We start from the raw sequence: 26,027 nt of genomic DNA on the forward strand, positions 1-26,027 counted from the left end.
AATTGTTTTAGAGAATGTTTATATCGTCTTCCTCACAGCTCAGCTGTCCATGCTCACCGCCATGTACCTGGTGATGGACAGGGGATCTCTACGGCGGTTCAGTTAGGTCTGAAAATATCCCTCTGGAGTTGTGTGCAATTACGCAAATACTACCTCTTGCCTTTCTAATCTCCTGAATTACCTTATCCTACCAATGCAGGAAAGGAGAAGCACAAATAAGTAGTACAAATAAGATCCAGACGTACAAATAAGCACAGTAGGCTGTGAAAGGACAACTACTCTTATCCCTATTTAAGAGAAGGGAAGAAAAAAGAAAAGAGAAACTCATCATCAGTTACCCCCATCTGGGAATTTTGGAAGGATGTTTTACTTTGCCCCCCAATTTCCTTGAATATAATCTTCATTAAAACACCTTCAGAAACTACAGTGATATCAGGAAAGCCGGACTGTACAAGCAAGGATGCACACATGCATACCCTCCAGTGTGCCAGGGCAACATCAACAGGTTTTCATCTATGTTTCACCTGTTACCAAACCATCCCCCCAAACAATCTCTCTTTTCTCCATTATCATGTCCACAGAATACCTCTGGAAAACACAAGGTTTTCTGTAACTGTTGTGTATTGTATGGTACCCCTTTGCTGGGAAAGGCAGATTTTGAGTGCCAGTTTCATCTGGCTGTGTCAACCACTGCATGCTTTAATGCCACCTACCTGCAAATACACAGAAGTACCACTAACCAGCTATTACAAGTCACTATCACAGAAAGCACTTTTAATCCCTTCTGATCAAATTTGATTTAGGTCTCTCTGCCACATCTCCCTCACAACACCATCTTTCTCCTTATACAAGGATTTCCCATGTTTAGGAACTACAGTACCATGGAAATGACATTTAATAATAAGCCCTCATGTCAAGAAGACATTATTCCAATGCTACCCACCAACATATGTTTGTTTGCTCAGTATCAAACACCATACAGACCATGACCAAAACCATTTCCTATTTTTGGCTGCTGTGCTCTCTTAGGCACCAAAGCAGTTATTTTCAATTAATAACACTGATAGAATAGCGTTCTCTCAGTCATTATCTGGAAGGACAAAAGAACGTTCACTGTGCACCGATTCTGGCGTTAAGCTAAAGGCACAGCAATCTAAAACCTCTTAGATTGTAGCTACGTGACACATCAAAGGAAAACTAATTGAAGTGTTTGCAGAACAATTCATTTTTGCATCAGCTGAATCAGTTCCCAAAAATAAAATCAACAGTTCTCCTGTTATACTGAGTAATGCTTTAAGTACTCCAATTCCCATAGAGCTTTAGTTACGATAACCAATGTAATACAGCTCTGTTCATGTGCACACAGGAGGCGATGCCATACCTGAGCCAGAGGCCTAAAACACTGTTAACTACTGCATTCAATCTGAAAAACAAATGGACATCCATAACATGGCACACTGCCTCTTGCAGCATTACCAGCATCCCCGAAATGCACGCGTAAGTATTCTAAAAGATTTACATTCCAAATGCAATATTTTTTTTTTTTTTTTTTTTTTTTACAAAATAAACAGGATAGAAAGCAATCTATTTAAAGACAGACAATATTTCCATTGTACTTGTTCCCTATTTTTAGGGAACTTTATTATGGCAATTATTACCTTCGCAGCTGAATTGGATACTCCATGTGTGACATTTCTTATGAGACCACCAACATTGCCATACTTTATAAGTCCAGTAACGCCTTCTGAAACGTCATTCAGTAGACCCATAGGGTTGCCCAGGAAATCCACAGAACCTAGAATCCTTGCTGCCTGACTAAGCAGCTCCTGTAAAAGCAACAGGAAGGTTGAAATATTCTCACGTTAACACGAGCAAGGTTGATTAAAAATGGAGAAATGCTATAAATTAATACACAAGTATCAGTAAGAACAAGAACAGCTTCATCTTGAAGTGTGGTGTCTACATTATCGTGGTATTTCTCTGCACACCCAAACAAGTAACACTCTTTATAACCAAGAGTTCCCCCAACCCTCACTAGAGAACTCATCCATCAGGAGAACTTCAGCCTTTCCCACACCATAATCCGAATGACACGTACCTCTTGGAAGTGTTTCAGAACGTCATTAATGATAAACTCCTGAGTTTCATAGGGATGGACCCTAGTGAAAGGATCCAGATTAATCACAGCATCTTCAAATCGGATTAGAGGAAATCCCAGCGTGCTTTTCAATGCCTAATTAAATAAAAGATATTGCTGTTTAATTTTTTTCCCTCTACTTCTCGTTCACAGCACTCAAATGAATTAATCTTTAAATGGGTAACAAGCCAATCTGCTAGAGTAGTTCACCACTGCCATACAGATGCTTTGATTCAGAGGGCAATCACTCTACAAACCTCTTACTTGCAAGATATGAACAAATTAATGAACATTTGTTCAATAATTAGACAGTGGTTAAACACTCTTCAAGATGTATGCAACCTCCCACACCTGACATTCAAATTCAAAACAAAATGTGTTGAAGGCTCCATGTTTAGTACTTCTCTTTAACTGTTCTAATGGTCAATTAAACTACACCCTATATGATATGCAGCAAAGACAAAACTGGGTGTTTTCCACCTTGCTGAAGTTCTACGAATGGATTAATTATCAGGATGAGCCGGAATAGCATCCCTAATTTCCTGCAAGATTAAGGCCTGTCTCATGACTGGTGTACCCAGATTCTTCAACCAGACTTTTCAATTATCATCAAGGAAGAAAACGAAGAAAACGAAGACAGTAATTAGCCCATGGGCCATCTGTATCCTGTACAGTCTGTATATCACGTGGTTGGACTAGATCGTTGAAGGTTCTTCCCAGCTATTCTGTTCTAGATTGCTTTAGTTCAGTTCTTCATAACATGCACAGTCACCAACATCAAGAAATCTGAAGAAGGCAAGAAGCCTGATACTTGTGCTGTGTTTTCCTACAGTAGCCACCAAATCACGCTCAGTATTAAGTAACATGAGTTTTTCTGCCATCTGCAGGTAATTAAAGTAAATTACAGTTCAATTTATGTTTGCAAGAAAGGACCTATTTATTTTTTTTTTAGTAAATGGATGACTAACTGGAATAGCCCTCATTATTCACTTTGGTAGGAAGTAATTTCCTGTTTAACTATCAGATATTACATAAGGCATTTGTTAATAGTGGTCTCTAATAAAAATAATCTGTCTACCTCCACATTAGCAGACTGCCATGTCCGAGCCTTCCAGAAACATTAGAGGTAGTTAGAAAAACCTCTACAAAGATTCTACTGTGATTGTTCTCTCCCTCCTCCCCTAAACTCTCCTGTGCCACAGAACTGAATGAACGCCTTCTGTGACAGTTAACATACAGAATACACAATCTCCTTGTTGGGAAGCACACTCTCTGACTTTGGCTTACCTTGAGATCCAAAGGTAGCTTGTTGGAAGTGAAGACACTCAACTTGATTTGAGGCACACTGATTTTCAGATTTTCAAAGTAGTATCGTTTCTGTCCTCCACCTTTTTCAACCACCTTCTCATGGAGGTTTTCATCATACCTTTCAACTTCTACATCCAGACAAAACACAGGAAGTAGAATAGATTGAACATGTATACAGTTATGGAAGCATACTCCATAAGGAGTTACAGGTTTCTCTACATAAATAAAAACAATGTGCAATTGTTAGGGTAGTCAGCAAAATTACTCATGCCTTATGACACGAACTTGACCTCTGAGGTTTAAGAATTCTTCTCCTATCCACCTGCATCTCTAAAGCCTGAATGTATTTGTAGTTAGATAAAATTAAAGTCCGCCAAATGCATGGCTTAAGCTTCTAATCTTGATTTGAATGTATCTGTCATCATACAGAAGCAAAGTGATACAAACTACACACTGTTTCCTTCCTACTGCACAGTCATGACCTTATAGCATTTTCCTCTCTGCTTTCTTTATCCTTCCTTATTTGACCAATTATCGGTATGTTGTAAAAAACAAGCAATGTTGATACTTTCAATCATCACTACTGAACAGAGAAAACACCCATAGAGAAGACATTCAATAGGCTGGACAACTGAACACCTTGAACATAAATGACAAAAAAGATACTGTTTGAATCTTGGATGACATCAGTATGGGCAGATAAACGACAAAGACTGTACAGAAGGTAAGCAAACAAACAGAAAAAGAAAAGGCATTGGAGTAAACTTAAACAAAGGACAGACTGGTAAACAGTGTAAGAGTGAAATTCAGTATTTTTTTGTTCTTCACTACAAAGCTAAGTCTTTAAGTTAGATGAATCCAGCTACACAAGCTTAAAATGAACACTAAACTCCTTCCCACAGAGGTGTGGCTCAGCCACTGCACACTGGACAATGCCAGTTACATGGGTCATTGCCTGAACACTGTAACAAGTACGGCATACACAAACAGCTTGGGGCCACAGAGACATGAGCTTTCCAGCTCTGTCCAGCAGTGCGAGTCTCCAAACAGCTAAGAGCTCACCAGGTATTCTGAACTTCATTCATATGCAAAGATCATAACAGCTATGCATACTGTAAAAGCAGTGCTGGTAATTTAATGCCATACCTGATTCAGACTGAGCATAGCCAAAGAAACTCAACAGCTTCAGAAGCAACTTCTCTTCAATTTGAACTGTGAACTTCCGAGCCGTGATCATCAGATGCTAAAAAGATAAACAAGTCTCAGTTTACAGTATTAGCACTTGAACTACAATCTGTGCAAGCCATTAAATAGGACAGTATGTTCTACTTAACAGAGTATTTTCACTGGAATGGAACTGTATTAATATTCCCACCTTCAAAAATGTCTTTGGTAGCTTCCTTCACTTGAATTCACCTACAGCTGCTGATGTTTTTTTGTTGTTTAAATGTACCATGCTTTGTTACCCAGTATTAATACTTCAGAATGTGATGCTAAACTGGATTCCAACAGTGAAACCAGCTGCTTTTCAAGAGTGTCAAAATACACACTTGGAGATTCCAAATGGTTTTGATAACCACATATTTTGCCCTCACAAAACTCCAGTTGGTGGATAAAATTCCACATGGCACAGATATTTGGGTTCATTATACCTACTAATTCTGAAGAGAGTAACTGGCTTGAAAAACAAGGTGATGGACATTTATAAACAGTGATCTCATTAATTTTTGTTTCTTTTTTTAAATCCTGTTCATCACTGTACTGCAGCTTCAAACACTATGAACACGAGAATGTGGACAGAGAGTCTTGAGTGCCTCAGTCCTCATTCAACAAATGATTTCACTCAGATTACTAGTAAAAATTAAGAACAGGTGGATCATTTAACCAGACTGAAATTTGCATGGCACAACCAAAAGACTGTGGTTTACCTTGTATATATCAGTCAGTGCATTCTTACTGGGAAATTTCATGGCGTTCACTTGCACTGCAGGAGCAGTCTCCACGGGCTCATTTTCACTCATCCGAGGTGTCAGGAAGAGCATAAAAGGCCGTGTGGTGCCAATGAGCTGGTTGTCCACCTACAGCAGGGAAAAGATAGGCAACAAAATAGGAATAAGTGACAACAAGCAGCATAACCAAGTTGTTTTTTTTGTTTGTTTGTTTGTTTTTAAACTCAGGAGAATCCGTTTACTATTGTAGTCTAAAAGAAAACATACACTCCTTGAAAAAAATCTTGCACAATGGGAACAGAATTCTAATGATTCAGAAGTTATCACAGTGCTCAGTTTAATTTGCTCATTCTGAATTTGAAAGATTGAACTGCAAACGATGGCAAAACTTTGAAGTCAGAATGAAAATCTACTTGGAGAATAAATAGTTAAGAGGTTTCTGTGCCTCATACTGTGATATTCAGCATCAGGACTCCTGCTTTGAATGGCTGGTTTTTCACTACATAGTATCTAAATAAAAAATTTAACTTACCAAACACTTAGAAATTAATAATATGGAGCGAAATACATCACCATATAAACGATCAGTAAGTAAAGGACAATGAAAGATCAAAACTGATGTTAAGGAAAACTTCTGCTGTTCAGGAGTTGAAATCTTATTAAGAGCTCCACTTTCCAGCATTCCAGAAGACCCACGAACAAATATATTTGTTTCATAACAACAAATACCTGCACATCCTGCACACTGAGCTCTAGCACCTGACTCGCTGACATGTGCGTGTAGTGAACATTAATTCTTGTGAGGCTTGCAAATATTAGCTCTTCAGGGACTTTATTGACTAATGACAATCCTATTCCACCTTCCAGTTTCACAAGCACCTGCAAAAAGAGTATCGGAAGAAGAAAAAACCCTGAAAAAAAACCCTGTGGTACTGAATACATACTTTAAAGTTTTATTTTAGACTTATCTCTGGAGCTGCTGAACAGCTCATTAATGATTAATTCTTCAAATAAAGAGATCACATGCTTACATAGCCAGCATTTAAGCATGAGGAGTTCTAGCAGGAAAATGCACACGTTCACAGCAAGAGATTCACATGGGCAAAAGGGAACGACAGAGTGAAAGTAGACCGAAACAAAACCTCACCACCCAAATGTGAAAAGATAGGGGAAAAAAAGAGAATAGAAAGATACAAACTGTAATATCTTACTTCTAATTCTTGCTCCATGTTTGGATTTTTTAATTTGCGTAGATCTTGCTCTGTAATTGGAAGTTCATCTCCTCCACCGGATAAACGATCATTTCTGCGCTGGTTAAAATCTGTTATCTAATAAAAAACAAAGCAAATTACTACTATGAGCATTGTCCTATCTGTAAATAACAGCTATTTCTAAGAATTTAGAGATGCAAGGCATAAAAGCACTTCAAGTAGAAGCAAATAATAAAACTAGATTCAGGTTAATGAAGGACTCTCACCTGCAGAACTCGAGTTGGCCCATCTGGGATGACTCGAACAGCCAGCACTCCTGAGCCAGGCCTCATCTTCTGGTTTATGAACTGCTGCTCTGGTGGAACTGACCCCAAAAGCTCAAGAGAAGTGTCCGGACCAAGAACAACTTCTGCTCCATCATGGAGACCTAAGATTCCTCCCTTAGCCTTGATAAAGAAATAGAGTCAAAAACAAAACAGAAAAAAAACACACGTGAGAGGTAGGACTTCAGGTAACTGTTCATACACATTAATTTAGAGCATGTTTTACTTCTCCATCTATGGAGAAGTAGTCTGAAACTCAGTCCCAGGTGAAGGAGTGAGGGAAATGACACATTCCTTGCTCTTCAGAGGAAGTCCAGCAGTAGTTTTACTTAATATTACTACAACTTCTGGTAACTTGCCTTTAATCAGCTTGACAGCTAGAAGAAAGAGCACGATCGGAAATTATTCTCTCTTCATATTCAGATACTGAAGTTATCATATCATGATCCAACAATGGAAGTCCCTGCTGAAATCATACCCTACACAACAGATAACTTGAACTTGAAAGGTGAACTCTGGATTACAGATAAGGTGGGAATTTAAATCCTCGTGGTGTTGGCACCTTAATGCAGCAACGCAGGGCTTTCTGAGAAGTAACTTGCTAAGGTGCATTAATTTGATCACAAAATGATCAGTGCAATATCCAGAAATAATATATTTTACCACAAACATAGTTTGCTGTTTCAACAATATGGGGCATAATTTATTCAACTTTTCCTTGTAAGCAATGGGTAAAAATGGCTGAAGTAAAATTCTTTAACAAAATCTGACTCTCAGCAGTGGTAGTGGCTGACACTGCACCATTTTCAAATTGGTCCTATTGAGAATATTGAGACTCTATTTATGATTATACTGATTATTTTTTTCAACAATCATACACTACTATTTCTCTAATTACTTACTTTCAAATTAATAATGCATGATTTAATTATTTATAATTGATAAGAACTTTTGGACTTCTGTTTAAAACACACTGTTTGTGTATGTCTGGTCTCCTCTATAACCCAAACTTTGGACTCAGAACTTTGACTTCTCTTCAACAAGAAGCTCAAATTCCTGTTATCTATAGGGGGAAGAGTCAAAACAAGTTCAAAGTACGAGCAGTACTGACCTGCACAACCAGTCCGTGAATACCACAGGTCAACTTCCCATCACGAAAACTCCACGTCTGGGTGGTGCTGCGCCGCCGATCAGGCTTCCTCAACATGAGGGGCTCATATCTGCAATGAAAGCACAACAAACCCAACCTTAGGATGATTCTAACTTCTTGGTTTCACTCCTGTGTTCTGTTCATCTCACTTCTTGAGTGTTTTAACAATAAGCTGCTGAAACAAATATTAATTACACCTTGATTTCTGAAAAATATTAATTATCTTAAAGTGATTGCGAAGTCTGTTCCTGATACCAGATAAAATTCAGGTCATACAGGCCTTCACAATAATTCCTTTCCTTATTCAAAAACATCATGTAAAGCATGCTTTCAAGGACCTTGCACAGTTTCACTACAAATTGTATTTGCAATACCTGTTATCTGTGACTGCTGCCAGACCAGCAATATCTAAAATCATACAAGACTCCACAGACCGAGGAGAAGGTTTATGAGGGTTATGAGGAACAGAGGAGCCTTCGTGGCAAAGCATTCCTGTGCCAGTCATCCTCCATAGCTGGGATCGTTTTCCTGGCTCCTGTTGCACAAGAATTTAAGATTTCAATGAGTACAGCAGTACAGAGTGAATACTACTGCTCTGTTTTCCTATCCAATGCAATAAATTATAACTAGCCTTACAAAGTACCATCATTACATTTTTCTTTTTTCCTTTTACAAGCTCCTGATTTTACTTCATCACAGAGCAATAGCATCTCAAGAAAATCAATCACGTCTTGGTACCTTCTTTTTCAGGATAACTCGTTGTGTCTTTGGAGAAACATCAAGGACAAGCTCTGCATATGCAGCATCCCTGTTTGAAGCAACGGGTCTTACGCTTGTCTCCTGTAAACTAGAACACCAAGAAAACATGAGCATGTTGAGTAACAGCAGCTGTGTCTTCTGTACAACGAATCACAGATAACAAAAATCAGGTGAGATATACAGAATCACAGAATGGCCCGGGTTGGAAGGGTCCTCAAGGATCATGAAGCTCCAAACACCCCTCCCTCTCCCCCCGCCACAGACAGGGCCAATCACCCTTCCACATTTAATACCAGCCCAGGCTGCCCAGAGCCCCATCCAACCTGGTCTTGAACACCTCAAGGGATGGGACATCCACAACCTCTCTGGGCAGCTGTTCCAGCACCTCACCACTCTCATAGTAAAGAACTTCCCCCTGACATCCAACCTAAATTTTCCCTCCTTCAATTTAAAACCATTTCCCCTTTGTCCTGCTATTATCTACCCTTTCAAAGAGTTGACTCCCCTCCTGTTTATAGGCTCCCTTTAGGTACTGGAAGGCTGCAATGAGGTCACCCCACAGCCTTCTTTCCTCCAGGCTGAACAAGCCTAGCTTCCTCAGCCTGTCTTCACAGGGGAGGTGCTCCAGCCCTCTGATCATCTTTGTGGCCCTCCTCTGGACCCTCTCCAACAGCTCTCTGTCATTCTTGTTTTGGGAGCTCCAGACCTGGACAACTCAGCCAGACAACTCCTGAATTTTGGCATCTCTTCTGTTAGCTGCATGGACAAAACCCTCAGCTGAGTTTGAAATATCTACAGAAGGTGTAAAATGGCAATCAGAACAGCTCACAACACTATAAGCATCCAACATATGTTAGTATAATATCTAATAAATTACCCTGAGAAAGTATAGGTAGCAGCAATATAAATGAAGTTTTCATAATAAAGCTGCTTGCTGTCTTGGAAGTCATTCATGCTGCAGACAATCTCCGAGGAGCCTGCTCCCTTAACTGTCACCAGGACAAATGATGGTAGGATGGGTTCATCCCATGCATAATCCAGGGAGGTCATGGGCTTCACTTCAGTGTACAGTCTTGGCTCGACAACACCGTGCTGATTAAAAACGATTGGGACCTGTAACAGTAATGGAAGGGCATTTACTTTCACACCAATTCTCCATCAGTTACATTTTTTGCTATCATTTATTCATTTTTCAGGCGTTTATCACTGAAATGTGCTCAAGCTCACCTTTCTCCTCCCCCTCCATTTGAACCTCAAAGATAATCTCAAAGGGACCAGAAATAATCATCTTTGCTTTTATCCATCATGTTAGGTTCAGGGACTGAAGAGTTTCATGGTAGCACCTCCAACCTTTCCAATTAAAATTAGGAGATGTGCCCAGTTTTATTGAGCAATTCAGTAACAAAAGCCAGAATAATAATGATTATCATCAGCTGTGTCTCCTGTTCTAATCACAAGGCAGTCTGTAAGTTACTGTCCAATAAACAAAGCAAATTCTCTGATTTTTTATAGTTATTGACATGGAACTTGTTCTTCATCTCTCACACTCATTATCATCAGCTCAGTACTGATTCTCATTTTAAACACCGAGGAACCAAGGTGTCTGGAAGAAGAGAGAAGCACGGAAGTTTTGTATTTGAATAAAGAAGTCCAAAGATAGAGAGAAAGGAAGTGGTATCAATAGCCTGAATTCTTTCTGTGCGTTATCCAAGTGCTGAAAATAACAGAGAAAATATTATAAACTGCTGTCCTGTTACAACCTTCCCATCATTATGGTGCTCTTCCTCACATGGCTTTCTATAGACCTATGAAAGCCACAATATAGGCACAATTATTTGAACAAAATTCAAGAAAATGACAATGATATACAAATACATATTGCTACATGCTACCACTGTATGTTCTTACAGAAGCTAGACAGTTCCCTAACTTAAATCTAACAGAATTCTTTTACTTTTTAATTTAAAAAAAGAAAAAAGAAAATCACGATTTTCTGCTTTTACCTTGGAAAAATTGTCTATGCGAAAAGGTGGTGGCAGCTGATCTGTGTCACTGAATGCAACGTGGTACGTGGCTCCCTGGAGAGTAATCTCTACTCTTAAGAAGTAACATTTTCCCAGGGTGTCCCTGAACAAGAAAGAGCAAGTTCAAGACAGGTGGGTTTCTGATGAGCACTACTGCAGCTCTAAGTGCTCAATAGCTGCTTCTATTTAAAAAATTGAAGTATATCACAAAACACTTGCATACAATAACTACCTCATATTAATATGGAATGAGTTATTTTTGTTGACTTCAAATCCCCCAGACCAAATGCAGTTTGGGAAGTCCATCAGTCTCACACATAACAGCTGATCATAGTCATTGCGTGGCCAGTGGAACACAACACTGGAGCCAGGCAGCGTGGAGATGTAGCCATCAGGATTGGATGTTTCCTGGTAATAGAAATCATAGGAGGACACATAAATATCATAAGGGCATGAAAAATACAATATTAATCCATACACCTCTCAAATACAATGCACCCCTCAAATCCTCTCACAGCAATTATTTTGCTAGGTGAATGCTCAAAATTAGAATAACAAATTAAAAAGTCCTCATAATCAGACTAGAATTCTTTCAGGTATAATGTCTGCATTCTTTGCAGCTACAAGACGCTGTGCCTAACTCCAGGTGGAAAAGAAAGGAAGGCCCTTACCTGGCCTCTGGCAAACTCCCTCTGAACAAAGGCAAGCTTATAGCTGGACTTATTATCTAACAGGTAGCGGGGGGCAAATGTCACCATGCAGGTATCAATGTAACGTCCTCTGCCCTTCTTAACATTGATACCTGGTAACAGACACAAATTAGAAGTAATGCTGTTAATTACAAGCAAAAAAACCCCTGAAGATAACTTTCAAACCACATTTAACATAAGTATTTTCAGTGAGTTTCTGAGATGTACAGTTTCTGTCATGCCACTTGCACATGTGAACTATTAACAGTAAATGTAGTTTTATGCCACCTGTTACCTTCTGTATCTCAAGAAGAATGTAGAGACAATAAGCACCAAAGCTAAAAAAAAAAAACCCTCTCTTTTCAAATGACCAGGTAAATTAATGTAATTATTCCCCTTTTTAACACAAAGCATATGGACACCTGCGTATAATTAGAGATAGTGCTCAGGTGGGATTTCAGATGTACTTAGACGTAGCGTACAGGGGGGATATAGTAACATAAAATGAAAGAACACTTTGTAAATGCATTTACCAATACTAAGGACTAAATAAAAATCACTGAAAACTGACTTCTAAGCAAAGCAATTTCAGGTATGAGTTGGTAGGATACTACTTCTTGTCTAACGCTTTTCTCCAGACCCTCACAAATCTTTAGCCACACAGGTTTCCTTTCTGCAGTTCCACAGCATCTCTTAAACGCTCGCATCAGCACATACCAATGTTGTAAATGAGGCCTGGTCGGTTTCCATGCTGGATCACCTTAAGGGCTCTGACACCGCTACCGCCATCCAAGGAGAAGCCCTGGCACCAGCCTGGCATGCCTTCAGGATGGATGCCTTTCCCTACCCGCATCGTACAGCTAAGGGTAAGAAGAAAACACAGACTTAAAGAAAGGATCAGGTGGCGACAAGGAAAAAGTAAATTTCCTCCTTGATGCCAGATAAAATAACTGACAAGTCTGCATTCCAAAATCCTTCACCACACCTCTGCTGCACATGGGCTTCCAAGTGACTGCTACCACTACTCAACAGGTGATCTTAGGAAAAAGGTTTCCCTTTTAGCTGCTATCTATACTAACATATCAGCACGCCATCCTCTGCCCATTACAGTCATATTTAACAAGGTTCCTCCCCTGTGCTCCTCTCTCAGTGGTACTTACAAGTTGGGCTGTTCTTTATCAGCGTAACAGAACAGGAGTGGGCTGAGGCTTCTAGCAAGTTCATGCTCTTCAAACTGCCCTGCTGCATCTGTTTTGGCATTATCTTGTCTGAAGATGAGTGGCAATCCTTTAAGGAAACACAAAAAAAGTGAGTTATCAAATTATTATCTCACAAGAATTCAAGATGAGAATGGCAAAAGCTATTCCCACTGAAGAACAGCCTAAAATTCTCCTGTTGGAACGTCAGCCGTTAGTCTGCATGCATTCCAATTCTGCACCCACAATCTCCACCTGAGTTGCTGAAGGGGTAAACCCATCACAGCTGTGAGCATGGAGCCTACAAGTGAAAAAGGATCTCGCATCTCTGACAGCACCAACAAACTGCAACTTACTGTTGAAGATCTGATGCTTTCTGAAGGCATCTCAGCCTTTGAATACCACTTGGAATTTTTAACAGTCTAACCTATGCCAATTTGTTTGCAGCTACACAAGGACTACTAAATTATTCGTATTTAAAAAAGTCTGCAATAGAGCCACTGTAAGTTATCTGTTGCAACACTTATGACACGAGCTGCTGGCACTGTTAGCAAATTATTTCCTGAAATTTTAATTCCTCTTAAGGGGAATTTAAAAGCTCTGTCTGGAAAGAAAACCAAAACACAGCATGAAATCTTCATTTCCAAATTCCATCATCGTACTTCTGAAAGAAGACGCTGTAAAACTCACCTGTTTTGTTGATTAACCAGTATGGTGCTGAAATGAGTATCTTCAGAGAACCTTCTGCACGACACACAATCCTTATGGTCAAATTCAGCTGGCGTTTGTTGACGTCATACAATCGCATCCGCACCATATAGTTTTGCGTCCCAGGAGGAATCAACAGCTCTTTGCAGATTGCAAAGTTTTCTAGCTTTACACCTGGGAATAACCAAACAGAACAACAGAAACAGAAGAAGGCACATAAGCATTAAAGTCCACAATTCATCTTTCCTATCGTTTGCTCTTTCTGGATATTTCACATAGCTCACCACATTAACTTGTAAAACCGCTCCATGTAACGATCTCTGACCTCATTAAGTCAGAAGCAGCAAAATCTTTTGTAAAGGAACTCTGCTTAAGGATAATTAGTGCCTAAGCATCACAAGTGCAGCATTTCGTGTTCCATAAAGCATCTTACCAAGCTCAATGTTCTGAGATGTATCAGCTGTGTGCAATGCCACCTCCTTGCCAGGTTTCAGTGTGCCACTGATTGGCGTCCCTTTAACGTAAAACTCAAGTTCACAAGGCAGCAAGTTACAGACCACCACTGTTGGCAAAAGATAAATAGTATGGCCAGGCTGTCTGAAAATCTGTTTAGCACTGTCAGAAAATATACTGGAGGGCATGTAATCGGGGTAGTTTTCTTTCTTGATCGCCACACAAAATCTGTGAAGACAAACAGGTGTGTGTCAGAAGTCACCAATGAACTCCATGGAATAACCAAATCTTGCCTTTGTACAAGAAGTCCACACTACTTTTTAACATTTCATCCTTTACAATAGGCATTAACAAAGCACTAACCAATGAGGGGGAACTGGTTTTTAGACTGAGACAGGGCAGGTTTAGGTTGGATATTAGAAGGAAGTTTTTCACCCAGAGGGCGGTGACGCACTGAACAGGTTGCCCAAGGAGGCTATGGATGCCCCATCCCTGGAGGCATTCAAGGCCAGGCTGGATGTGGCTCTGGGCAGCCTGGTCTGGTGGTTGTCAGCTCTGCACATAGCAGGGAGGTTGAAACCAGACAATCTTATGAGGACCTTTTCAACCCAGGCCAATCTATGATTCTACACTCAGATGTCTGCCAACAGGTACTGTCATACGGGCTTTAAGGAGCCCTGCAGAAATACAGTTATACATTCAGTGCTTTCTAATTATGCTATCAACCAAGCAAAACATCCTATTAAGCTGCAGAAGCTTCTACCTGTATATATTTTCTTTCCCATTACTTAGTTTCACAGCATTTAAATTGCCAGAAGAGGATAACAGTTTACAGAGAAACAATTAGGGCTTAAACCAACCTGAAAAACCGGCTGTTCTCAGAATCCATGGAATGGCACTCCCGCTTGCTGCTACAAACTTCTGCTGTCTTCTGAACATCAGTCCAATGAATCGGAGCCTTACAGAAGAAGACTCCCAGTCCCTTTGGCCTGGCTTGTAAACGCCAAGATGTGAGATGCAGTGGAATAGCAAAGGCATCTCCTGGCATAACTGCTGGAAGAACTACAGGTTCTGCAACCAAACAGAAAACACTAATAACAAATTGGGCTCCTTTACTGAAAAGTATTTTCTACTGGAAACTGTTTTCAAATACTAAGTCCTAATAAATTTTTAGAGCAACAAGTTAGGTTTTAACAAGCTATTTTATCTATATTTCAAGCATCGACCTGTTGTTCTAAGCCCTATTATTCTGGTAGGGGACTAATTTAGGCATGTGAATCTGAAAACTGCTGGAGCTCAAGTTCTTCTTCCTTGGATACTTTAGTGATGCTTATTCTAAAAGGTCTCATTCATTATATTCTTGATAGATTATCAGCACGACACTATATTTCTAGACTTCACCTCTGCATGCCAACACCTCAAACCTCCTACTGGTAAAAGGTGTAATACAGCATGTACAGAAATTCAAATCCATCTTTACAGAGTCTCAGCTTTCCCCGTTTGCTTGAACCATAAGGGATATCCTACTGGTTTCCCTAGCTTACATTGCTGATCACTGTCTTCTTAATACCACCCATTCCCCAACCAGGGAGGCTGATTTTGCTGTTAGCTGTTACATGCAGCAATGAGTCTTCCAGGGAAGGAAACTAGAGATTTTGCACAGGGAAGGAGCATACACCACTTACTGTCAGGAGCAGAAGGACTATCCAGCCTTAGCTCCATGGGTGTTTCCAGCTTGTTCTTCACAATCAAAGCTGAGCGCACAGTGATCACCTTCCGAGCACTGCCCTCCATGGTTACTTCAAATACCACACGCACAGGAGGCAATGAAGAAAACTGAAAGATAACAGAAAAGCAATAAAGGGTAACAAGTGCATCTAATAGAGGGACAGGTCAATATTGCAGTAGTAGCTGCTGGAGTGAGAATCCGTGAAGGGAATGCAACCAAGTACAGCATCCACGGTACATGCAGTTTCACAATAATGCTTTGTAATACTGTATCTCCTTTGCAAAACACAGCCAAGTAATCAAGAAGCATTTCTAAACATTAACTCAGTATCTTTTTCAAAATGATACAAGCCCTAGAAAGAAGAATATAGAACCTAATCACAGCATTGCAATTACATTATTTTAAAAAGTCCAGAAGTTTTAATCATAAGCCTTCTTCAGGTGGAACATCAAGAGCTCATTACCCAGACTATCTGCGCTGGCAAGAACAGGAGCCAGCAGATGCTGTTTGCCCAGTTTCACCTTCAGACGTATGCACTAATGTGTTCAATAAGCTCTGCAAAGAAGACATTTCAATACAGCCTGATTTCCGCAAATCAGTGTTTTTGTTCCAGCTGTAGTGCTTAGGTAGTCTCACTTTTAGCATCCGAAGTATGATTTATGTCTCTCCTACTTATGTACACTGATTTGGGGAACACACGACTTTAAGTTTTGACAAGACAAAGCAGTGTAAGAGGCAGATACTTCAGCAGTCTCAAAAGAGGCGTACTTAGAACTCTTCTGCTTGGGTTATTTAGACCAAAATGTTTGTGCAACAGAGAATAATTTTACTTCTCTGTTTCCTTAAAGCAGCACAGCAAGTTTTGGAACTACAGAGTATGATTTTCATAAAAATTAGCAGCAGAGACTTCAACCTCAAACTTGGTACTTATATCATCATATATAAAAAGTGAGACTGAGTTCAATCGCTCCAAATTTCTCAGCAAAGTACATAACAGTCTGCACTGCTTTGTTGTTCCAAAAGTCAGAGTTTTATTATGTGGGCACACACCTAGCTCCAGTGCTTGCTCAGACTGTGAAAACTGGCATTTAAGGAACCTTGTCACAGCTGAGCTTGACTTCTGCTTCCTATCAAGAAAGCAGAAGCCAGTCCACTTATAGAGTTATGCTAGTCTTACTTCAGTAGCTCTCAAAAAATGAAAATATATACTCACATAAACTTGTGGATGTATTATGTTTGTTCTACTTATTGGGCTTCCAAGCTGGAAGAAAAATGAACAGAAAAGACAGAAGTGTTCACTTTAAGATATTACTGTCAGCTGTAACACAGAACATTACAGCAGAAAAATAAACTGAAGACTGTCATTACTTGGTCTTTCTCATATTCAACACAACTTTGAAGACATCAGAACTATATTAGCCTAATCTAATTGTAATACTGCTTTAAAAGAAGAATGAAGCTGAAGCAAGAGCATTCATTAAAAACTAACTACTCACAGATGTTCCTGAATAGCAGTTCCTACTTATTTGCACTTCTCTCTTTCACAAACCAAACTTGCAGACAGAGACGATGCTTTATGCACTTGAATATGAAACCATCAGGAATTATCCAAATAAGAGACGAGTAGTTCCTTTTAGTGGTAATAGTATTAAATTCTAATCCTATTTTGTACCAAAAAGACCTCAGCTTTCATCTTCTCCAGTAGCTAACACCTTAAAGCTTAGCTAGTTTCTACATCCCTCAACCATTTCTATCACCAAGTCTCAACCACAACTGCCTGCCAGCCTGCTGCTTACTACAACTGTGCTTTTCCTTCATGACAAGTATATTTGGTCCAAGCTGCCACATATTTCAACAAGCTCCAGGCTTTCAGGGAATTGCCAATGTTGTTTATTTTAAGTAAATTAACCACAGATAAAGCATTCCTGCCATAAAAGAAATAAAAATAGGTGCTGAAATGTATCACAGAATCATAGAATGGCCTGGGTTGAAAAGTACCAGAATGATCATCTAACCCCCCTGCCAGGGTCAGGGTTGCCAACCACCAGAGCAGGCTGCCCAGAGCCACATCCAGCCTGGCCTGTAGCACTGATTTGAAGCTCAGTCTCCACAACTCTGCGACTCTGTCCCTAATACATTAGCTCTGCCATTGGCAATTCTGAGTGCTAAACACAGACGAAATGCTGGCTACCCTTGTGGTTTGTTTGCTGTGCATAACACTGTCAGTTGGCCATTTCACGCTCTCCCAGTTCACAGCAACTGAGAAGAGGACAATCTCACGCAATGCAGGAGCTGTTGTTACACCAAAACCCTGGAGGCATCATTACTCTCAAACTATGCATTTCTGTTAAGGCTCACACCCCAAATCAGAGCTTACAGTGGAAGAGGAGGAATTCTTGTCCGGTGCAGCATATCGGAAAAAGGTTCCAACTTTGTCTACAGACACTGGGCTGACTTCTTCCCAGCCATTCACCCTCACTTGCAGCTGGTGAATCCTCAGATCATGCGTGTGCCTACAGGTTAGATTACGTTAAATTACTATGTAGCGTTCTCCTACAGGGTAAAAACCAAACAGTTCAAATAAAGTACATCCTCTGCATAACAAGGAAAAAACTCTCACCAATTTAGCACTTAAGGAAAAAAAAATTCTCAACAATTTCTTCATTTCATGGACAAAGCCAGACCTGATTTTTGTCTCATTGTTCTATTCTCCCTAGTCAACACAGAGAAAGAAGTACAACTACATCAAAATTAAACACAAAACCATGCTAAATATTTGTTTGCCAGTTCTTAACACCAATAACACTTATGCTTAGCAAGTCCCCCTCCCCCCGGCCACATACAAAACTTTCTAAAACCTTTCAACAATTAAACCAAAACTCACATCTAGGAATAGCTTCCACCTATCACGAGACAAGCTGCTTACTGATAATTCCATGTTATATAGAGTTTTAAATATTAAAAAAAAAAATTGGAAGATTTTCAAAAATCCACTTTTTATTTACTATCTATTGGCGTCTTCACAACTATGATCCCATGAGTTCCATACATGAGTGTGTCAAAGCACATCTTATAGCCTGATCCCTTCACCTGTGTCTGAGTTTCCCTCTGGCTTCAAACTCAAATGGAACTTCTTCCCCCGTGATAACTTCTTTCCACTCACTGACATTATGGGCATCATCCAGCAACGTTCCATTTTCCTCAGGAACAACTCCCGGACTCCCACTGTGGGACAGTGCAGCCCTGCACAGAGAATCACATCATGACTTGGAGCCCCCAGCACATCCCAGCCCTGTAAACAGAACCATACCCTTTGGGTCCCCAACATGAGAAAGATGTGGAACTGTTGGAGTATAGCCACAAGATAAGGGCTGGAGCACCTCTGCTATGAAGAAAGGTTGCGGGAGTTGGGCTTGATTAGCTTTTTGTTTTTTAAAACAGTATTAATATCTCAGTGACAAAGAAAAGGCTCCTGACTAAGAAAGACTGGGACCTGTCTCAGATCCCTGCAAGAAAACAAAAGAACTGAGGACGATTAGGTTTGGCTGACATCCCAGAGAAGCCAGACAGGTATTGCCAAAGCGATCCCACTTCTTACCGGGTAGGTGTTGTAGTTAAGGTAGCAAACCACAGAGTGCATCCAGTATGGTTTCTCAGAGCAAAGGGCACAAATGGCTGTCTACGTTTCGGGGTCTTCATTTCAGCTGTAAGACAGAATAAAGACTTGTCTGAACACTTATGAAAGAACTATCCAGAGAATGATAGAATGGTTTGGGTTGGAAGGGACCCTTAAGATCATCTAGATTCCCCACATGCAGACAGAGGATGAGACAATGGCTGGAGAACCACAATCTGTATCACCTCTATAAAAGCAGATCTAAGAAACAGCCTAGCAAATTACTAAAACCACTTAAAGTTTTATTTACTAACTGCTCTAGAAATTGTACAAAATCTTTCCCTGTATCATCTTCCTGCCTTAGTAATACAGTTTAAAAACACCACAGAAACTGAGTTTAATCAACTTGAAAAAAGAAAATAAAAAGGAAGACAAAGAAGAGAAGAAAAAAGAGAAAATGGGAAACATACATAATCCCTGTACACTAACCTGACTGCAGCCAGAGGTAATGTGGTCTTGTTAAAGTGCTGGCTCTGCAAAACCCTCTGAACAGGAAACTTCACCTACAATGTTTGGCGTTTCTCAAGGATGCTTTACTAACAAGCATCCAAGTGTTACTCTCCTCTTCTGTGCTGCTGTACATCATGTCTGTGAAACTACTTACTGTGTTTGGACAGAAAAAAAAAACCCTGCCAAATCCCAGCAACTACTTAGGAGGGAAGATAAATGGCTGCTCCCTAAACACATACATCTTTCTGTATGAGAGCTGACAGAAGGCAGACACATTAAATCAGCTGCTCAAAGACAGGAGTTAAACGTCTCACAGAATTTCTCTCCAAAGGATGACTTACATTAAGTTCCAGTATATCATGCTGTGAGACCCACTGCAGCCATGCATCTGACCAAGAATAACTGAAGCACGAGTGTATGAAGGAAGGAGGGGGGGGAGCAGGTGGGGAGGTGTTTGTAAAGGAGTTAATGACGACTGCACATAGCTTTCTCCCAAATGAAGGACAACAAATGGCTCTGTTCCTCACGGTGCTGATGGAGACATGAATCTGATCACTAAATCTCACAGAGGAAATCCTTTTCAATCCAAAAGTACAAAACCAGAATTATTTAAGATGAAAAGTTGTTTGGTTTTTTTTGCTGAATGCAACTTAAAAATATTTATATTTTTGGTGTAGAGTTGGATTTCATATCCTTTTCTGCCTACCTCAAGTTCTACAAAATCACAGACCAGGAGCCAGATGAACTTTACTCTGCTATTTAATTGGCTGGCTATTCTTTTTTTGAGTGAAAAGGAATTTTTGGAACTGTGGTCTGATTTTCAAAAGAGAACATAATATTAAGTTGTATCTTGAGACCGGCACCGGAAAATAAAGGATTTATCATAAAAAGGAGTTTTTCATAATTCATTAAGCTGTTTCTTTTGTTGCTGTGCCCACAAAAAGCCAAGCAATAAATGCTTCTTTCCCACAAAAATAAAATATCTTCCTGAAAGATACCTCAGAAAACGGACATTGTGTAGCCAACAATTCATATGGCCTTTCTCAAAGAGTCTTCCCACAAAAGAACAGTTCTACTCCTCCCTTCTTTGCTGAAGGGCTCAGAGAAGACCTTAAGGGTATAGATGGGATGAAATGCTATAGAAACTCTTGTGTTTTTTTCCTTTTAAAATATAGAGATCATTCTACTGGCAAGTCACAAATACACCAAAGTATTTACTGTGCAGATTTCCAAAAAAGGAAAAAAAAAGCTTTTCATCTCTCTGTGCTATACAGTACCTCTAGCATAGATCTGATGCTCTAGGTTAGTCAAACTGGCTGTACTCCTAGTTCTAAGGTAGACAAGAGGAAGGCCTGGCAGACAGGAAAGACAAAGTTAGCAGGTAAGCAAAACCACATAAATATAGGTAGACTCTTCCCCATCACGCAGCAGGAAGACAGGGACAGTTGGCAGCATGCAATCACTGTACGAGTCTCCATCCATTTGCTCATATGAGGTTGGTATTTGAGTTACTTAAAACCTCTTCCAGAATTAATACTAAGCGAAGAGAATATGAAAGAGCTGCCCCATCTCATGTGCTCTTACTCAGAGAGCTGCTGTGAAAGTGTGATTAAAAAAGGAAGCAGAACTAGCAGCACCAAGTTCTCACTCAAAGAGAAGCAGTGAAGAAGATTTTTGTTATTAAAGAACGGAACAGAACTGAACAGAAAATAGAATTTTTAACATTTTGGCCGGATAACCTCTAACAATTCACTGTATGCTATGAAGGCCAAATACTTAATGTTTGTAATACATTAGAAAAATGACTGTGCATGTCAGGATTGTTTCAAATAAAGAAAGATTAATTAACATCATACTCTGTCCAAAACATGGTGAATCCTCTGAAGAGCCCGTCCACTCTTCAGAACTGACTGCATTTACTTCTTTGTCCTGTTTACAGTAATCTTCCATCCATGACTGCTTGGTGCGTGCATACTGTTCTAGAGGAATAAAACATAGAAAATAAATGTCTGCAAAGTGGCCAAAAGAAGAGCAGTTAAAAAGTAGTTTAAATTCATAAGCCTAAACCTGCTCCACTTTAATGGGAAAGCTTTTATTTCACTGCTTTTCCTATGACCCACTTACATAATTTAAAGACATAACAGCTCATGAAATCACAGTGCTGTCTTCAAAAGCAAATGTTTATATTCTTAAGGGACTTTCCTTTTTTTAAACTTGCAGTAGAATCCCCGTTTTTCAAGATACTCCAGGGGCAACATAGGAGGTCCCTCTGAAAAAGCAATTAATCTGAAGATGTTTTTGTGTCAGAAGCAGTTTCCATTTTTCTTTTCTTTTTAAGAGGTATACATCTTTTCCACCATAAACATGAAGACACCAATTAAGTGCTCTGCAACAGCATTAATCAAACTAGCCTGTTGTTGTTTCTAGTAGTAAAAAGCATCACAGGAACTCTAAGGAATTGCTGATGACTGTCTTTTCCTCCCACCTTACCTCTCTCTTTCCAACAACCTCGCAGACCTTGCTGGAGAAACAAATCAATATTCAAGGAACAAGAAAGGCTCTTCTTTTTCACCTGAAGGCTCAGCCCCCTGCACTTATTATGACCATTAAATTATACAGATTTGCACACAGAAGAAGCCATAATATTTCTGGCAATGTACACAGCCTCACAACACAGAAATGTCCAGGAAGTCTGAGTTAATGATGAACAAAATATTTTAATTTCCTGAGGTGGGAATTGAAAACTCCAGTTCTCAGAGACTGAAGAAATAAGCAGCTCCCCACTACGCCTGTCAAAGGACTGAAAACTGATGAGCCTAACAGAACATTTTTAAGTACTGTATGTATAGAAAGCTTCAGATGAAAGCCTGTTTCTGATTACAGATAAATTTCAAGAAACATATGAATTTGATAGAATTCATACGACCAACAAAAGAATTCCTACTAACTTCTAAAGTATGTAGCTCATGTCTTTACACTTTCACAGTATCTGATAAAATACAGGCTGCCTAAATGCACACCTGTGTACAATATTACCTCAAGTATCTGGGGACTCGTGCCAAGTCTCCCTCCCTCCATCCATGGGACACCAGCAAGGTTCAATGAGAACCACCTATTGTTTTAGTAAAGTGAAAATTAAGACAATACAGTGATGCTCTCAGGGAATATTCCTACATACCTAAGAAGACAGAGGTAATGTTCACATCCAAACGATGTTTGGCCTTTACTTCCAGCTTCAGTCGGGAAGGGTGGAGGCGGCTTGAAGCATGCTGCTGCCAAGAAACTGAGCACGGCCATGGCTCAATAAATGGCTCCCAGCCTGAGAACAAACCCAACACATCACACGTATTATATATCTGAAGGCCACATTGGAATGCTGTTTACATACCTAAGAGTTTAATAATACAACCTCAATAATGAGGCTCCTGCATTCAAGATGAACTTGTAAACCTACAGGTTTAAATTGGTCATTAATAGAAAGCAGCTCCAGATTCTCCACTTGAACCAGTGGACAGAACATGTAGAGACTTGCAGAAATACTGTAATTCTGAAGGAAGCATTAAAAGGAAATTATTGTTTCTATTAATATAAATTGCAATGGTCTTACTATGTTAATCCATTGCCTTCAGCCTCATCAGTATCCTCAAGTCCTTTAACATCCTCAACTAGAAAACTGAACTGGAAACTATGGTTTAGTAGCTTAGTGGTAGTAATGGTGATAGGAGGACGGTTGGACAAGATGATCTTGTAGGTCCTTTCCAACCTCGTCATTCTATGATTCTATGTTCCTGGATGACCTTTTAGTGTCATCACAAGCAAAAACTTAACTCTAACTTTTCTATCAGCAATCTCTCCACATTCCCCACTCTTCCATCACATATCAAGGTAGGCTATCTTGTCCAGGATCGTGTCCACACAGCATTCCCTTGTATTCATCTCATGTTGGGTGAATTTCAGGCTCCCGTAGTACACAAGATTGTTTTCATAAACTTAAATAAACAACAAAACCCCTAGAATTTTACCTGAAAGCTCACGGTTATAATAATCTCCAGAGAGGGTAAAACGAGCACAGCCTTCAGGGTTGGCCCTCAAATGTTGGAGAAAATTCAAACCTGCCAGAAAAGTGAACATTATGTGAAACAGGCATGATCCAAGTTTCTACTGCAGTGTTAATAAGCAATGAATGGAAAGCTTTGTCACATACATATATGATATATATGTGCATACATATAGAGTAAATTTTATGCAACTCACTTTGCTAAACAGATACTCACGTGAGAATGTTAACTCAGCAAGGGGAACATCACAGTCCATGCAGTCATCAATAAAGCAGATACATATACTATCTGCTTTGATTTCCACTCCGGAGATGAACTGAAAAGGCACAGTCCCTTGGCTATCTCGACCAGAGGAACTCAGGGAAAGTGATTTCAAAGGTTCAGCATTCTTAAACAGCCAACTTGCTGCTTTTTTCAAGTCACCTTAAGGAAAACCAAACATTCAAAACAAGGATGCTTCGTTTAGAAAGCAGATGATGATGTGAAAACCACATGGATTAACAAATTAACTACCTCTCTCTTAAAACGCATAGCAAAACAAAAACAGTACCTTGAATGTGCTCTTACACATGGTAAGATTACAAATACAGTGGTGTTTTCTAAGAATAAAGACTGTGTTTGATGTTTGCAAACTGAGTTAATATAACATAAAATCTTCATTAATGCTATAAAAACCTATAGATAAAGTGGGAAACAAGACAGTGCCTATGAAAATGAATCTTCATTTTCTTTCCATGTATCATATGTACAAATAAGTAAAACATATCATTCAAAAGGGAGAGATGAAAATACTTGCTCTACAGGGATGGATAATGCCAAGAAATAGGTATACTATGAGAGAAAAACAACAGAGAAATCTACCCACGTGCCCCACACATAACATCTCAAGAGCCAAGAAGAACCTTTGGAGAGTGGTATTTGGTAGGATGGAAAAATGAGAATGCTTGAGATGATGTCAACACAGAGCCCATGTGGGTAATCACAGGCCAAAGTGAAGCAGAGAAGGAAATACTGCCTGCCCATCAGCTACCTTACAGTCTGAAAGTCTGGTAGCAAGAAGAATCCTAAAGGCCAACTCTGAATATCTGAGCTTACCTTGGCAGCACAGAAGAGCTTTGCGGCAGTCTTCCATACTGAATCCCAAGTCCTGAAGGCGAGCCAGCTGTACCTCTGCAATTGAACACTCAGCCAATTATAAATCCTTGACAGCTATCTACTTGTTTTTATTTCTAAAATAAAATACACCTGAATGAAAAATGGGCTTTATTTCATTTAAGCTGCAGAAAAAGCATAACATTCAGTGTTGCTTTAAAAAAGAAAAAAAAAAAGCATGTGCCAAAACACCAAATCACCAAAACAGAACAATATGTTGCAGCAGCTACAAGAGTTAAAAACCTACCAAGAACAGGATCCAACACACGTTTGGGTGTCTCTCTGTTTTCACTTGTCAAGCAAGAAGGCTCAGCCACCAGTGAGGAACTGGGGTTAGCAGAACTCTCAGCAACCGATGCACCTGAGCCAGGCATAGCTGCACTTGTCTGTTGAGGAATTGATTTAGCAATTGCCAAGAACAGTTGGACATCATTGTAGGACAGTCGAATATCCAATGCTTGCAATTGAATCTAATGAAAAATAAATAAATAAATAAATAAATAAAATTCAGTTATCTTAGCCTGGTCTGGCGGCTGGTGACCCTGCCCACAGCACGGGGGTTGAAACTAAGTGATCTTTAAGGTCCTTTTCAACCCAGGCCTCTCTGTGATATGATTCTTTGATTTTCTATGCATATTTTTCTTGCATACTTGGCTATATTTGTATGTAGCCATTTGTATATTTGGCTAATCACAAATATTTTCATAGAATCACAGAATGTCCTGGGTTGGAAAGGACTTCAAAGATCATGAAGCTCTAATCCCCCTGCTGCAGGCAGGGTAACCAACCTCCGTATCTAATATTAGACTAGGCTGCCCAGGGCCCCATCCAACCTGGCCTTGAACACCTCCAGGGACAGGGTATCCACAGCCTCTCTGGGCAGCAAGAGGTAAGACAAGATTTAATACTAACACACAATAAAGATGCTTTAAAGCTCCAGCAATAAAATTATTATGTTTCTGTTATTACCTTCTTACTATCTAAAACGAAAATTGTAGGTGGGGGAAAATATTTCACTTTGGTGTAATGGAATAAAGAAACATCTAAATATTTTT

General features: G+C 39.7%; 1 protein-coding gene across 5 annotated transcripts in view; it reads right to left on the minus strand.

Moving 5' to 3' along the window:
* VPS13D (vacuolar protein sorting 13 homolog D) overlaps positions 1-26,027 on the minus strand; it is an 88,757-nt gene that overhangs the window by 33,202 nt on the left and 29,528 nt on the right. For 3 of the 5 annotated variants that reach the window (XM_025142588.3, XM_040651392.2, XM_040651393.2), the window contains exons 34-65: positions 25,220-25,442; positions 24,916-24,990; positions 24,037-24,243; positions 23,785-23,874; positions 22,941-23,081; positions 21,619-21,741; positions 21,040-21,114; positions 19,235-19,340; positions 18,727-18,879; positions 18,014-18,149; positions 16,850-16,897; positions 15,593-15,743; positions 14,768-14,978; positions 13,888-14,135; positions 13,437-13,628; positions 12,711-12,837; positions 12,268-12,410; positions 11,533-11,663; positions 11,094-11,269; positions 10,841-10,964; positions 9,715-9,950; positions 8,817-8,925; positions 8,453-8,613; positions 8,040-8,148; positions 6,872-7,051; positions 6,606-6,722; positions 6,124-6,273; positions 5,374-5,523; positions 4,592-4,688; positions 3,425-3,573; positions 2,099-2,233; positions 1,659-1,826 (exon numbers count right to left, since the gene is read on the minus strand). In XM_025142588.3, the coding sequence (XP_024998356.2) occupies positions 1,659-1,826; positions 2,099-2,233; positions 3,425-3,573; positions 4,592-4,688; positions 5,374-5,523; positions 6,124-6,273; positions 6,606-6,722; positions 6,872-7,051; positions 8,040-8,148; positions 8,453-8,613; positions 8,817-8,925; positions 9,715-9,950; positions 10,841-10,964; positions 11,094-11,269; positions 11,533-11,663; positions 12,268-12,410; positions 12,711-12,837; positions 13,437-13,628; positions 13,888-14,135; positions 14,768-14,978; positions 15,593-15,743; positions 16,850-16,897; positions 18,014-18,149; positions 18,727-18,879; positions 19,235-19,340; positions 21,040-21,114; positions 21,619-21,741; positions 22,941-23,081; positions 23,785-23,874; positions 24,037-24,243; positions 24,916-24,990; positions 25,220-25,442 (4,641 nt within the window). The remainder of the gene's footprint in view (positions 1-1,658; positions 1,827-2,098; positions 2,234-3,424; positions 3,574-4,591; positions 4,689-5,373; positions 5,524-6,123; positions 6,274-6,605; positions 6,723-6,871; positions 7,052-8,039; positions 8,149-8,452; positions 8,614-8,816; positions 8,926-9,714; positions 9,951-10,840; positions 10,965-11,093; positions 11,270-11,532; positions 11,664-12,267; positions 12,411-12,710; positions 12,838-13,436; positions 13,629-13,887; positions 14,136-14,767; positions 14,979-15,592; positions 15,744-16,849; positions 16,898-18,013; positions 18,150-18,726; positions 18,880-19,234; positions 19,341-21,039; positions 21,115-21,618; positions 21,742-22,940; positions 23,082-23,784; positions 23,875-24,036; positions 24,244-24,915; positions 24,991-25,219; positions 25,443-26,027) is intronic. The other 2 variants (XM_040651395.2, XM_040651394.2) reach the window with 1 other exon arrangement.

The sequence above is a fragment of the Gallus gallus genome, chromosome 21, assembly GCF_016699485.2.
Source record: "Gallus gallus isolate bGalGal1 chromosome 21, bGalGal1.mat.broiler.GRCg7b, whole genome shotgun sequence".
In the NCBI taxonomy this organism is placed as follows: domain Eukaryota; kingdom Metazoa; phylum Chordata; class Aves; order Galliformes; family Phasianidae; genus Gallus; species Gallus gallus.